At 39.9% G+C, this 14,937-nt stretch overlaps 1 protein-coding gene across 1 annotated transcript in view; it reads left to right on the plus strand.

The window, feature by feature from the left end:
• CUNH1orf87 (chromosome unknown C1orf87 homolog) overlaps nucleotides 1–14,937 on the plus strand; it is a 181,965-nt gene that overhangs the window by 139,288 nt on the left and 27,740 nt on the right. The window contains 5 exon segments of the mRNA XM_013142761.1: nucleotides 725–768; nucleotides 1,815–1,928; nucleotides 2,503–2,762; nucleotides 4,953–5,041; nucleotides 8,608–8,741. Coding sequence (XP_012998215.1) covers nucleotides 725–768; nucleotides 1,815–1,928; nucleotides 2,503–2,762; nucleotides 4,953–5,041; nucleotides 8,608–8,741 — 641 coding nt within the window.

Consider the following 14,937-nt stretch of genomic DNA (forward strand, 5'->3'; position numbering starts at 1 on the left):
AAAGAGAGATCAAAGAAGACATCAGAAAATGAAAAACATGCCTGTTGTGAGTAGTCAGGACTAATATGGTCAAAATGCTATACTGCCAAAATTGACACACCAATTTAATGCAATCCTAATCAAAATAACAACAGCATTTCTCACAGAGCTAGAGAAAACAATCCTAAAATTCATATGGAGCTAGAAGAGACCCAGAAAAGCAAAAGCAATCCTGAGCAATGAGAACAAAGCAATAGGCATCATAATCCCAGATTTTGAGTTATGTTACAAAGCTACAGTGATTAAAAAAACAGCAGGGAACACACACAAAAACAGACATATAGATCAGTGGAACAGAACAGAATACGCAGAAAAAACTCAGACACACTCAGGTGTTTAATTTTTGATGAAAGAGCCAACATATACTGGAGGAAAAGTATCTTTTTTTTTTTTTTTTGGCACCAGGCATCGAACTCACAACCACGCGCTTGTCAGGTAGGCGCTTATGCCACTGAGCTAAATCCCCAGCCCAGGAAAAGTATCTATTTAAATAAATGGCACAAGGGAAAGTATATATCCACATGTAAAGGGTTGAGTCTGTACTCATATATTTTGCCATGCACTAAACTAAAATGGATCAAATATCTAAATATTAAACAGAAACATATATTTAATAGAAACATAATCTGTCGGAAGATAAAATAGGTAAAGCCCCTAAAGACATAGGTGTACATAAGCCTTTCAGAACAGAACCCCAATGGCACAAGAAATAATGCCAAGAACCAGCAAGTAAGATCCTATCAAATTAAAAAACTTTTGAAAAGCAAGGAAAAAACCTACAGAATGAGAAAAAAAAATCACCAGCTGTTCCTTGGACAAAGTATCACTATCTAGAATATATAAAGTACTCAAAAATTTAAACCCTCTCAAAATACAAGATCCATTAAAGAAAAAGAGCGACTGAAGTGAGTAGACACTTCCCAGAAGAAGCATAAATGGCCAACAAATGAATGAGAAATCTTCAACATTTCTGGCTAGCAGAGAAATGTAAATTAAAACTATTGCAATTTCATTTTACTCCAGAAAAAAATGAATATCAAGAAATAAAACAACAAATGTTAGCAAGGGTGAGGGAAAAATGAACGCTTCTATATTGTTGGTGAGAATGCAAACTAGTAAAGCTACTGTGAAAATCAGTATAGAAATTTCTCAAAAAACTAAAAATAGAAATTCCATTTAACCCTGGTATTCCCTTTTTAGATATTTTCTTGAAAGAGATAAAGACATCATCATTTATAGTGATCCATGAATACCAATATTTATAGTAGCACAATTCATAATAGCTAAATCTTGAAACCATCCTATATGTCTGTTCATCAACAGATAAATTGATAAAGAAAATGTACGCACTCAAAAGGAAGTATTACTCAGCTATAAAGAAGTTTATCCTACATAAAGAAAGATAAACTTGAGTCATTTGTAGGAAAATGGATGTACCTTGAGACAATAATGTTAAGTGAAATAAATCAGACACACAAGCTTAGATGTCACATGGTTTATCTTATATAAGAAAACTAGAATATAAATCAGGAACAAAATAAAAATAGACAAAATGAAATAAGGAGACTTTTTTTGAAAATGGGGGACTACTTTTTAGCATGTTTATCAAACATGTGTTAATTGTATACTGCCAAAATCAGTGTTGATGCATGTTTTCTTCATGGGGGACTCAGTGACCCAATGACTCCACGGGCAGAAGCCCTTTTAGAATGGGAGTGTTTAAGGGCCGGTTTGTTTCCTCATGCTTTCCCTTTTTCTATTCTTGCCTCTCCAAGATTTCTAATTAGGCAAAAGTCTACTGCAGCTCTGTACCCACTGGAGACTAGTCCCAGTCCTACATGCATGGCCTCCCCAGGAGGATGCTCAGAGGTTGGTTCAAGGAACAGAGGGCAAGCTGAGGTGAGAGATCCAAGAGCTACTGGATATTTTATATTGTGGATGAACAGGTTGTGGTCTTGATTGCATGTTTTGGTGTGGAGCAGATAATAAGACAGTCTGAGGCATATGTCAGACAGCATTTCAGGAAGCTTCCCTGAAGTGTTCACAGGCAAACCCTACAGATCATAACTGAGCTCCTAACTGTTCAAAGGTGCCCAAGCTCAGAAAGGCCATAGTTTTTCCAATTAGTCAAGATCTTGGCTTCTTTTTTGGTCTGCAAAGAAGAGACTGATGGGTCTCTGTGTCTTTTATTCTAAATTCTCTTACGATTGAAATAATATTTTGGAAAGGACAGATGGGGCATTAAAGAGCTCATGTGTTCCCTGAGATGATTTGCTTCCTGTCTTCTACGGCAGAACAGATCTGAGGCAAGGTAAACTAAGGTACCTACAGGCTAAACCCTCATTCTCAGGTCCTTCCTCCAGTCTTGTTCCCACCAGGCCTGCAGGTGGATGCTCTGATGCTTCCTTGGGCCTTCACCTGTCTCATATTAGAGCCATGTTCACTCTTCCTCTGCTGTGCTAGGACATTGCTCAGAAGGCAAGAAGAATGACAAGATAAGATGTTTTTCTTCTCACTCTGGTCAGGAGAGAATTCAAGTCACATGCCTTGAGTTCCAGCTTGTTGGACCAGCTTCAGGAGGAGATGAAAGCCCTAGACCCTATCTCTTTAGGATTCCTCTTTATGTCCCAACTGAGCCACCTCATTCCAAGGCCCGAGATCTCCCTACAGCTGCCCAGAGTCCAATTCCTTTTCCAGAGGTTCTCCAGAAGTGGCTCTCCTGATATGATGCAACATCTTGCTGGGCTCAGCATGGTTCCCTTTAGTGGCTCTTACATGTGCCACTAGAGTCATAGATCTGAAAGGTTGTTTCCTTCTTAAAGTTAACCTTTACCTTGGATCCTTAAGTTTATATTCATGCATAGAAATTTCTAGTCAAAACAGTCTGGATTTAGAGCTTTGAGCTCTGTTTGATTTTTCTTGGAAGACCTTTCATTATCTGCTCCTGTCCCTGGGTGGATGATGACAAATTCAGGGTGATGGAGCCACTTGAGTCTGCATTAAGCTGATACAGCTTGAGGGCCCCAGTGTAAGAATGGGGAAGGGTTAGAGGGAATAGGGTCTTTGAAATATTATTTACCACTAGCATTTTACTGATTGGGAAACTGAGTGCTAGAGGCTCTCAAAAAACTGGCTCAGGCTAGCCAAGCAATTAATAGCAGATCTGGGACTGAGACAAGTTCTCCAACAACAAATCCAGGTCTTTAGGTACTGTCTATGAGCATTGCAATCAAACTCACACTCAAAGTGGACTATAGTGTGATCCAAATACAGGCAAATTCACAAAGCCATGGGAAAAATAGTCTAAACCAGGAAAGAGTAATAACAAGGAGAAAATCTTGGATGGGCACGCACTTACTACAAGGCTACAGACAGAGAAGACCTTAAGACAGAAGGCCTAGGCCATGTCCCTTATCCTTATCCATCCCCACAGTGACATGGGACATTCTCTACTTATTGTTCTCATGCCTTAATGATCTCAGCTGCAAAACCAAGTCATGGCCCTGCTCACAGGTGCTGTCTCAGGATTTAGTGATATGACAAATGCAAAATTACTGTTCTATGCCTAGCATTTAGTAGGTGCTCAAATATGTGTTGGCTCTCTCCTCTCCTGTGACTGCATAATGGAATTCATTGTGTATTATGAGACATTTTAGCAATACAACGCCAATTTGTTTACAACCTACATGAATCTTCAGTGTAATCTAGCTTCCTAGTCTGAGATCTGGCTTAGATCATAGATCCTACCTGGCCTCCCTCCTCTACTTCAGCCCCATTCTCTACAGTTGTCTGCTCACTCAAGCTCCAGAGTGCTACCAAATCCCTTCATAGAACTAAATGACATTCCTCTGGTCATCTGCCTGAAATTTGTCACCTAGGTCAAGGTAAAATTTTATCCCTAGAAAATATAAATTAATCTGTTGAATACATCTAAACATAAGCATGTCATATATAAAAATTGCAAAGTTTCATTGAAAACACAATGTGTGTTTAAATTCATAGAATTAGACTACAGTAAAAAACACATTGCCACAAATCCCCCTCACAATCCTTCGAACAGACTCATCTTGTGGTTCTTCATACTTGCAGAAGCAGTTTTAGAGCCTTCTTTTCTGCAGGTTTTTAGTTGTACAGTCCTGGCTGCCTCAAAGTCATTTTGAACAAGCCTGACTTTTTGTTAGATGGCACGCAACAGCAAGATTTACCTTGTTTTTGATCATAGTTCTTAAAGAGTCTTACAAAAGAGGACTCCAGAGCTGCTTCAATTAGTGGCAACAATGACAGATGAGTGTATTTGAAGTAAGAAAGTGTATTTTGAGAGAGACTAATGGCAATGCGTTGTTTACTGTGATAAATGTTTATTTATTTAAATATTACTATATTTTCCATTACTCCTATGTATTAGAACTGTGAGAGGGCAGGAGAGAGCTTGGAGACTAGGCTAACTGTACCATAGTAGCAACACAAATTCTCAGAGCTTAAAACAAAATTTTGGGTTCTTCTTTTGTTTTTAAGTTACATTCTTTAAAGTTGTACACAGCCCTCTCTAGCACTGCAGCACCCACACTGATACAAACTCCCTGGAGCGCTTTTGAGCAGTGACAAAGGCAGAAGGGGCGGGAGAGGAAGAGTGTCACATGAGCCCAATGTGGAACTGGTCTCTTCTCACAGATCATGGCCAGACTTGGACACATCCTCGCCCACCCACGCGTAACCAGGAAGTACAACTTGCCTTTTCTCAAGAGGGGGTATAAGAGGACTACTTGGCAAAAACTGCTAATAATAGTAACACTGTATTTTTAAAAAGTTTTAAAAACTTTTGATGATAAAAGTTTTCCAACTACATTATATCTTAGCAGCCTATTCACCATAAGTGTGAATTAAATGGGGCTATTCTATTTTGCACTTCATTTTCAGGTGAATTATGGAAAGCTACTCTGGTTTTTACATGGTGCAACTTCTGATGATTTACAGCAAAGCAGAGCAGTTGCAGACATCAACTAGATGGATGCTCGCAATTGGACTGATCCTACCCAAAGATATTGTTTCGCTTTTTGTGGACATATTGTTCTAGATGTCCAAGCAGACAGGCTTCCCTAATAAAATATCACAGCCCAGCTGTCTCTAAAGGACACACATTTACTTCTCAAAGCCTAGAAACTAAGAGTCCAAGATGATAGGATGAGCAAAAGCCATCTTCCAGGTTGCAAATGCCAACACTCCTCCAAGATCTTACACAATGGAGATGCCAGGGACTTGAGGGCATCAAGATAATGTCTCACCTGGTGCAGAGAGAACATGGGTTTCCTCTCACCAACAAGGCTCATACCTATGGTCTCTCTCTCTCTCTCTCTCTCTCTCTCTCTCTCTCTCTCTCTCTGCACAGAAAGTTATTTGCAGCCAGGGCATCTCTTTCTCAATTGCAAATATGTGTTTTTATGCAATTGTTGTGTGGAGATGAAATACCTCCCTATGAACTGATAATCTATTGTACATGAGTACAGAGTTCATCCACACAGTGCAAATACAGAATAGGTCATTCAGTGAAGTCCCTTGTCACAGACACAAGCAAAAGTTATGAAGTACAGAAACCAAAAATCCCTTCACATGTTAGCAAGGGAAATAAATAGCTGAAAAGACTGGAGGAGCCAGGTCTTGTGGCATACACCTGTAATCCCAGCACTCGCAAGACCAAGGCAGGATAGCTGCCACAATTTGAAGTCCAGCTTGGGCTACAGAGTGAATTCAAGACCAACCTGGACTACGTAATGAGACTGTGTCTCAAGAAACAAGCAAACACACCAAAAAAAAAAAAAAAAAAAAACCTAAAAAAAGAAGAGAAATACATCTAGACGCACATTTATCACTGTGGTATGATGCTTTTAATTCTTTTGGGAAGATATCAAGGAAGAGGAATGGCTGGATCAAATGGAATCTCTAGCTCTAATTTGTAAAGGTATTTCCACACTGATTTCCACAGTGGTTACACCAGTCTACACTCCCAGCAACTGGGAACAATGGAGAAGGTTTCCTTTTTCTCACAACCTCACCAGCATTTGTTATTGGTTGATTTGTTGATAAAAGCTACTCTTTCTGGAGTAGTCTGTAATAGATTCAGTAGTCTCATCTATTAGTTAAATCTTGGGAAGAACTCAAATGTCCATCAGCTGAGGAATGGATTTAAAAGATGTGCTTTTTTCACACAGTGAAGTACCAAGCCATAAAGAAAGATATACTTGAGATATTTATATCTAAATTAATGGATCTTGAGACCATACTCTTAAGTAAAATTAATTTGACACATATGTATAAATATTGCATTGTCTTTCTGGTATAAGAAACTGAAAGTGTAAATAAGAACTAAAACACATATATTGTGAAAAAGAAAGTAATTGTTTAATAGGAAAGGGGATCTGGGGGTGGAAAAAGAAAAAAACAAAAAAATAAAGTGGAAACAACGCTTTGTGAATAAGGAAGGGAAAAGGGTGAAGAGAGGGGAGGGAAATGTGAAAAAAGAGGCACTAAAATATACATGTACAGGTACAAATTCCCTATGATGCATGTTATTATTGTACATATCTAAATTATACCAATAAGCTTAATTATAATAAAATTGAATTCAACTGCGTATCAAAAATATCATTCACTATGAACAAGTTGGTTTCACTGCAGGGATGCTATGATAGTTGAACATATACAAATCAATAAACATGATACATATGCAAAATGAAGGATAAAATTATACTATCATCCAATTAATTCATAAAATTATTTGGTTAAAAAAGAGAAATACATTTAGAGATAAAGCAAAGTATGATCTCCACATTCCCCAAGAAAGTGATACGGCACAGTGGTTAGGAAGAAGGGTGTCTACTGCCAGGCACTGGGCTTGTCTCCTGCCTCTGCCAGGAGTAGCTGTGTGGCTGTGGTCACTTAGCCCCTCTCCTATCTCCCACCATTATAGGCAGTGCTGCATTCTTCAGGCTTTACTTTAGGGCCACAGTGGCCCAGAAAAAACCTGATCCAGGTGGCTGAAGGTGGAGAAATGTCCCAAGCTCTCTCTGTCGCTCTAGGGAAGTGGCATTGAGCTGAAAGTGTATGTCATGGTTTATGTTTGTGTCCCCCAGGCCTCATGAGTTTGCATTGTTTATATGTGATGGTTCATTGTATAGTGCTTGGATTGATGGTGTCAGTGTTCCACCCACATAGGGGTGGAGCCAGGATGTGATGTAATGGCAGGAAGAAGGTGTGTTTCTCTCTTTGCTGGTTCGAGTTTGTTGTGGGCAGCCGCCATGAACTGCAGCCCAGCCATGCTGCCTGCCTTGGAGCCAACTGAGTGTGGACTGAAACCTCCAAAAACTGTAAGAAATAAACCTTTCTTTTCTCAACTTGGGCATCAGGTATTTTGTCTCAGCGACGAGTAAAAAGTAACTAAGACAGTGTAGAGCAGGACAACGGATTTAAATGTTAAATGAGTAAACATCTGACATCAGTTTCATGGAATAAATGATTGCAACAGTTTATCATTGTGTCGCTTCTCATGTAATAGTTAAAATAATGCTCCTCAATTAGATGAACCATCTTAATACACATATTCCTTAACAGCAGACCTGTTTAAAGACTGTTCACACTTACAAGCAGTGTGGATTTATGACCCACCATTCAGACTAACAACCCATTATTTTTATACAGTCCTATACATCTTGTTTGTAGAGCCTCACTGTCTTTTTTGTACAGCACACTTTGTTTACATAGTACTGTAGATTTTGTTGATTGTATGGTGAAGTATATTACTGTACCTTTATGTTCTGTTACACATCACAGTGTTGCAAGTAAGAGTGATGCAAATAAAAGCAAAGTCACCAAGTTGGAGTTTCCTTTGACCATGTCTTTGTTCGAGATGCTGCAATGTGTACTGCCTATGATTTCTCACTTAGAGACCAATTGATTTCGCAATCTACTCACGGGATCCTGGCTCAGTCAGGAAATGAGGAATGCCTGTAGTATATACACGTGCATGCCATACTGTGAGTAAATGATTGCTGCCAACATTTTTGTAAGCTTTAGCAGACCAGAGCCAAGGGGATACGGCACATCTGCCTGGTTAAGGGTTTCCTGACATGCAGATTTCCTGGTCAGAGTGGCTGGCAGGAGCTGCTTTGCTTTACTGTAACAATGAATAATGTAGAAATTCAACTTTCCATTTAGAATTATCTGACTTTTAGAAAAGCAAGATTAAACAGGCAATGTGCACTCAGTTTTTTTTTAACTTGTTTCCCCTCAACTTGGAAGAAAGAGCTAGAAAAGTGGATTAAAAATTGTGGTCTACATGTAGTCACACAGACGATTTCCTTCTGTGAGGCGATGGCACTCACTCCATGGAGTAATTCACTCTGTGACAAGCCCCAACCAGGATTCCAAGTTTAGGGCTGAGCAGCCAGATTCTGGAGTGCACAGAGGAGAGCAGATGGAGAAACACAATAGGAAAACATGCAGCTGCCTTGTGTGGCCTGTCTTTTCATGGCCTGTCCCCTGCCCCTCCATCTAGTCCCCCTCCTTGACCATCAGACACTGACCAGAGCTTGCTGGAGATGCTGAAAGTGCTATCAGAGACAGCCAGAAGCCCACTCAACATAGAGAAACCCAACTGGACCTTTTGGAGAGAAAATCATTCATTCTTTGGCTGCCTTCCCCCACACAAGGTAACAAAATTAATCTTCAGATGGCTCAGGCTCCTTCAGAACACTGGGTCTATACTAATAAGGCATGGCTATCGTCTGTGTTCCACTGGAGATTCCTTATACAGTTTTTTGGTGTTAGTATGTGACAGAAGAAAAACATAATAGAAAGAATTATGCAATGTGCAGAACTGGCCCAGGAACCACATTTGGGCCGTTTTGTGTTACTAGAAAATATGACAATATTCCAATAATGTTTCACAATGGAAAATGAATATTATTTCAAGGCCAAATTCATTTCTCGTACCCTCCCTTAGCTCCTAGTGAGAACTACATATGGTATCTCACTCTTAGAAACACCATATTTCAGGGGCTGATGTAATTTATTACTAATAGAGGTTAGCAAACTGCTTTGGAACATTAATTAACTATGCAGACATGTTTTGTGGAAGAGGATCCAGGACCACACTGATTCATGGGTCTTTTGTAACCAAGACTACTCTGGATATAGGTGAAATGATAATAGTCACTATTGCTCTCTGAATTAACTGAATTAACTATACCTGATCTCTACCTCACAGCTAGATTCTTACTCTATGCTAAGCATTGTACTACTTTACTTACATGGCTTCCTTAAAAAGGTTAATGCTTTACAAAATGCCATGAAATCTAGGTAGGTACTGTATTCTTATACCATGTTATAAATGAAATAAAATAGAGTCTGAAAAGGGCCAGTTTTATCACATGAGGGCCATGTGTATCAGTGGCACAGCAAGGAGAGTTCTGGCTCCCATCCTGACTGTTCTAGAAGTGGAAACTGAAGTGGAACTGCATTAGATATAAGATATCTAGAAGCTTCCATTGAACCCACTCACTTACAATACAAGAGTTTGAATTCTATTGGATTAGAAAGACTAGAAATTACAAGGGGGAAAGAATCCTGCCAGAAAGACTGGAATATACTTCTCATCTATGTATGAGGATATTAGAATTGAAAGAGTTGGGGAATTTTAGTATGGAATCAAGTATACAACATGCTGCAAGTGAGTTGTTTTTCTAGGACAAAAGCTGCATTTACACAGTGTGTCATGCAATGCAAAGTTTGTGTTGAAGTTCAGTGTAAGTTAGACATGCAAGCATGTTTCACTAAAGAGAGCCTGTACATCTTCAGTAGTCTTTAGTGCACTTTTCAGCAGAACTATAGAAAGAGACTAAAGAGCAGCAGTTCTTTCTATAAAATACAAAATACCACTGGTAAAGCCTGAATGTTCCTAGATATTCATAGAATAGAACAGTGAAAACTTGAACATTATAATGTATTTACTTAATCTCTTTGAGTCTCATATTTTTAGCTGGAAAACCTGCATTCAAATAGCTACCCATTGGAGGTTACTTACTGGGTGAATTAAATGAAATAAATATGTGAAAGTACTTAGCTTACTACCTAATATACAAGGCCCTAAATAAGTATTAGTTTCCTACTTTCCAAAGAAATCCATCTGGTTAGAGTCTGACTTCAGAATAGCTGAAGGGAGCAGGATCATTCCCATGGTCAAATAAGGCCCCCATGGAGCCCTGGCTGCCAGGGAGACCCAGACCATTCCCTACAGCTGGCCCTGAAAGCTTAATTTTGTGGTTCAGATCCAGGAAAATAGGGTACATTTTTCTTGAAGTTTTTCAGCCTTTTGTGAGTCATCTGTCATCTTTAAGACATCTGGAATGCACTCAAAATGTATTGCAGTTTTGGGAGGTGTGCAAAATAGAATTTTTTCCTTCAAATGTGAGACAAATTGCTGCCCAAAGGAACATTGGATATAGGAAGCTACAGCAGTCTTGTCCAACTTCCTTGCTTCTGGAAATAGCACTCTGAGTAGAATGAAAAGGCTCTACAATGAAGGGTTTTTGGTTTTGACCAGTCGCTCTTCTCTCTTTGGAGTATAGGAGAGAGAATCAGTGACCTTCGTGTTTATCCCACAAAAGTTATACTTTCTCAAGGGAAAAGAAAGAAATAATCCAGACTGCATAGCTACCATTTAAAGAGTTGACTGCCCATCTGTAGGTTCCAAAATAAATGAACACTGTTCTCAAGTATAATCTGTGGGTCTTGTTCCTCAAATCAATGGTATTTCAACCAATTACAAGCAATAGCATAGAAATGTTAAATGTCTTTATTGTGTGGGTGCTCTTATCCTGATCCTCACACTCATCTTCAGTGTGATAGCTTTTGGTAAGGCTGCTGAAGCAGTATGGATTCACAAACATGGATTTATTAGCTGTTGTGTCCATTACCCAAGTCAAGTGTGGGATCCATGTGACTGGACAGCCTGAGAAGTTTTGGAGGAATCAGCTCAGTTTAATCCTTTTACATATAATGTATATTCCTGATCTTTGGAACTAATCCCCACTCTGCCTCATGTCACAGACATCTCCCACACTGCTACCTGAACTCCCTCACACCCATTGCAAGGTCTCTGGCACATAGACTGCTCACATGTAATTACTCTTTGCCTCATTGTCATGCAATTTCCTCATTATCTTCAGGAGATATTCTTGTTACTAAGATGACCAGGGTTTGTAAATATGAATTTCATTCTTGCAGCCAGACTCCAGGTAGGATGCTAGTAGAACTAACTTGATGGTCAGGCTTCCTTCTACAATTTTTCATGCTTTCTCTTGTTTAACTGTATTATATCTGTTGTTGGAGACCACAATGAAGTGGTTTTGAATAGGATTTAAAATTAACTGATTGGCTTTCTATATTTATCTATGAGTCTGTCCTAGGCCTAGGCCCCTGGCCTGGTGATGAGATCTGATTCATAGTAAGCGAACCTCTATGTATCACTGGTCCTCGCTTGACTTGTAGTAGTCTGTGATGCCAGAAATACTTCAAAAGGTAAGATATGGCTACAGCTGAGGACACATGGCTCAAACATCAATTAAGTAGATAGAGACTGCTGCTGCTACAGGGCATCTCACTCCTGAAGTCTCACTCCTACCATAGATGTCATCATGGAGATATGATGGTTCTCCTGAATTGGCACAATTTACTACTTGGAGAAGTCTTTGAAATGACTCCCAAGGTCTTGTTCATTTCTCATGCTTTCCTCAGTATCTCCACTCTTTATTTGGACTTAACAAATATGGGCAGTCCAGAGAAGCTCTTTGTCTTAGCCCTCAGAGTCTCGAACATGGCAGAAGGGTTTTGACCCCCATGGAGCTCTGAAACCATATTGCTTATCTCATTTATTTAAGCTTTTGCAATACACTCATTTGGGAGATTGAGAATCTATGTCAGAACCTGATAATATGTAAACTGTTCCTTGAGACAAAAGATTTTTACTTATCTTGCATCATTCTCCTCTTCCAAGGTAATAGCCATCTTTCTGATTAATATGGCACGTTTATTCTTGCATTTGTCACCAAAAAAATCACTCAGCATGCTCTTAGCACCATGATAGACACTGAGGACAGCATGCTCTCTTATTTCAGCTTCACTGTTTGGAACTTAGTGAAAAGGCACCACATCCTCACAAGTCTGTGCTAAATGCAATGACTACATACAGAGAAAGACATCAATGTAACCTCACCTGAAAACTCCAGAGGAGCACGTCTAAACACAGAATCTTAGAGAACAAGCAAGTTTGACAAAGGATGAGAACAAGGATGATGGGCAGGAGAGAATAAAAAGATGTTCTAGGTAAAGGCGTAGTGTGAAATAGCACTGGATGGGAAGCTTACAGCTAATTCAGGAAACTGCTGTTAAATCCTACACAGGTTGACTCTAGAATAGAAAGTAGAAGCCAGTGTATGAAGTGTCTTCTAAGGAAGGTGAATTTTGTCCTGAAGGTACACAGGGATCACTGAAAATACAAAAGAATAAGGGATACCAAGTCTGAAATTTTAAAGAACATCCCAACAGAATGTGGAGAATGGATGTAGGTAGGAAAACCTAGTGTGAGAGAAATAATTTTCAAAAGTTGTTACAATAATCCAGCCAGAGATCATGAAGACTTAAATGAAGGCACGAAGAGGAGGGGTGGAGACATTAGGAGGTAGAAAATAGAACTTGGTAACTTATTGAAAATGGGACATGAATGAGGAGGAATCAAGAATGACTCCCAAGTTTCTGGCATTGGCAACTGTCGGGTGTTGGTACCATTCTCCGAAACAGAAAATGGAAAAGGAATAATTTGGGGTATAGATAAAGGGCTAATGAGTACAATTTTGAATGTGTTGATTTGGGTAGAGATTGGGGTTGCGGAGTGGTATAAAATTCTTCTAGAAGGAGTGGAAGTCATGCTATTATTCAAGGACATAAGGGAAAATGAGAAAGGAAGAAGGGATTCACTGTTAAGGAGTAAGTACATAGATAAGGCACTAAAAGAAGCTAAAATAATCATCAGAAGCTATAGTGGTCAAAAAATCAAAAAGGGAAGAGTTAGACAAGTATGTAGTCCCATTCTGTGGAGACCATCTGTAAGCAGGACTGGAAAGTCTTTAACAGGCATAAACCCATGGAACTTCCAAGAGCCTTGGGAGGGGTAGCCAGAACATGAAGTGATGGGGTGAAACACAGATATGAGGGAAAGGAGGATGTTGTCACTTGTTGCTCTTTCAAGCAAGATTTATAGTCATTTCATGTGTAACTTTTGAATAATATAGACATTTTGTTTACAGACAGAAGAAAAATAAATGTTATCTTACTGAGAGTCATCACTATGATTCTTCCTGTTTGAAGATCTTGAAAACACTCTTGAGCAGCCCCCAAGGCTCTCCGGCCCTTGTGCACATTGCTGTTCTGCCTCTATGGACACATCTTTCAGTGCTGTCCATCATTCAGCAATCCTGGTGCACTATTTATGATCTGCTGTTTATTGTAATGGACAGCAAAACTCAGTTGCTGCCAAAAATAAGGAATTTGTTTTTAGAATAACCTTTTAATGTGAATGTCTAGAAGTGTGCTAATACACTGTACTCATGAGGATAATTCAGGGTTTTTTAGGGTGATCAATAACCACCCCTTTGGTTTTGCTGAACTTCAAGCATGCCCTCCACTTTTCAGTGGCTTTAACACATTCATTCACCCTTTCATTCATCCATGTGTATGATTCCTTCATTTTCAAGACTGTGGTAGGCAATGGTAGTAAATAAGTAAATAAGTAAGTATAAACAAATGGAACACAGTTCCAGCTCTCAGCTTGAACTTGGGGTGGAACTTGTCTCAGAAGGAAGCTCAGCCATACAAGAAAAGGATGTAAAGCAACAATAGAATAGATCTCCGCAAGCACACTACTATAGTTCATCCATTACTTACACTTGCTTTTACTGCATTTCCCCGATTCCTTATTCTTCTGGTGAGCCATATCCATTTCTTCATCTTTCAAAATACTCTTTCAGTTTTCTTTTTAAAATTTTCCTGATTTTACTCCTTAACATCAAAATTTCAAATTCAAATTTTTTGTCTTTCCTTCCATGAAGATAAGTGAATATAATCTCTTTGTTACTGGGTTGTTTTTTTGTTTGTTTGTTTGTTTGTTTGTTTTTGACTCAGGGAGATTCATTGTTATTGCTGTTTGTTTGCATGGTACAAGGAATGGAACCCACAGGCATGTGGAAGCTAGGCAAGTGCTCTACCACTGAGCTGTATTTCTAGCCCTTGTTGCTTTTTTAAAATGTAAAGCTCGGGAGACCAGAGAACATGGCGGACAGACAACAGCAGCTACTGAACGCTCTCTAAAGGCTCGGCTCAGAGGCCAGGAATGATGCGGACTGAGGAGATACGAACCAGTGGAGATGTGCTCTGCTGACTCGGGAACAAACTGGGCTGAGGGAATCCAACTTGGAATACAGTCCTGGCGCTAAAATAGGAACAGAAAAATCTCGGTGTGGAGGCTCGACTCTGCGCCATTGGAAACCGCGGTTTGGATTTCCCGCCCCACCCGGCGGCCGGCTGCCTCCATAGCGGCTCAGCAAGAAGAGACGCGACCGCCGAGCTCTGGGAACGGGAGTTTGCAAACGGAGTCGGAAGCGCGACGGACAGGGAGGAAGGCTGGCTGGTGGCGAGGTGAGCGAGGAACTGGCTCCCTGCCTCAGTTTGACTCCAGCGGAGGTTTTTTCTGGGCTCAGGCGGTCCTGTAAGAGCAGGGCGCGGTGGCGGCTGCAGCCGCACACTTCCCTCTCGGACGGGATTGGTGAAAGGTGCCTGGCCGGAGGGACGCTG

The sequence above is a fragment of the Cavia porcellus genome, unplaced genomic scaffold (assembly GCF_034190915.1).
Source record: "Cavia porcellus strain 051 isolate PalLab524CR breed Dunkin Hartley unplaced genomic scaffold, mCavPor4.1 scaffold_1, whole genome shotgun sequence".
Lineage (NCBI taxonomy): Eukaryota > Metazoa > Chordata > Mammalia > Rodentia > Caviidae > Cavia > Cavia porcellus.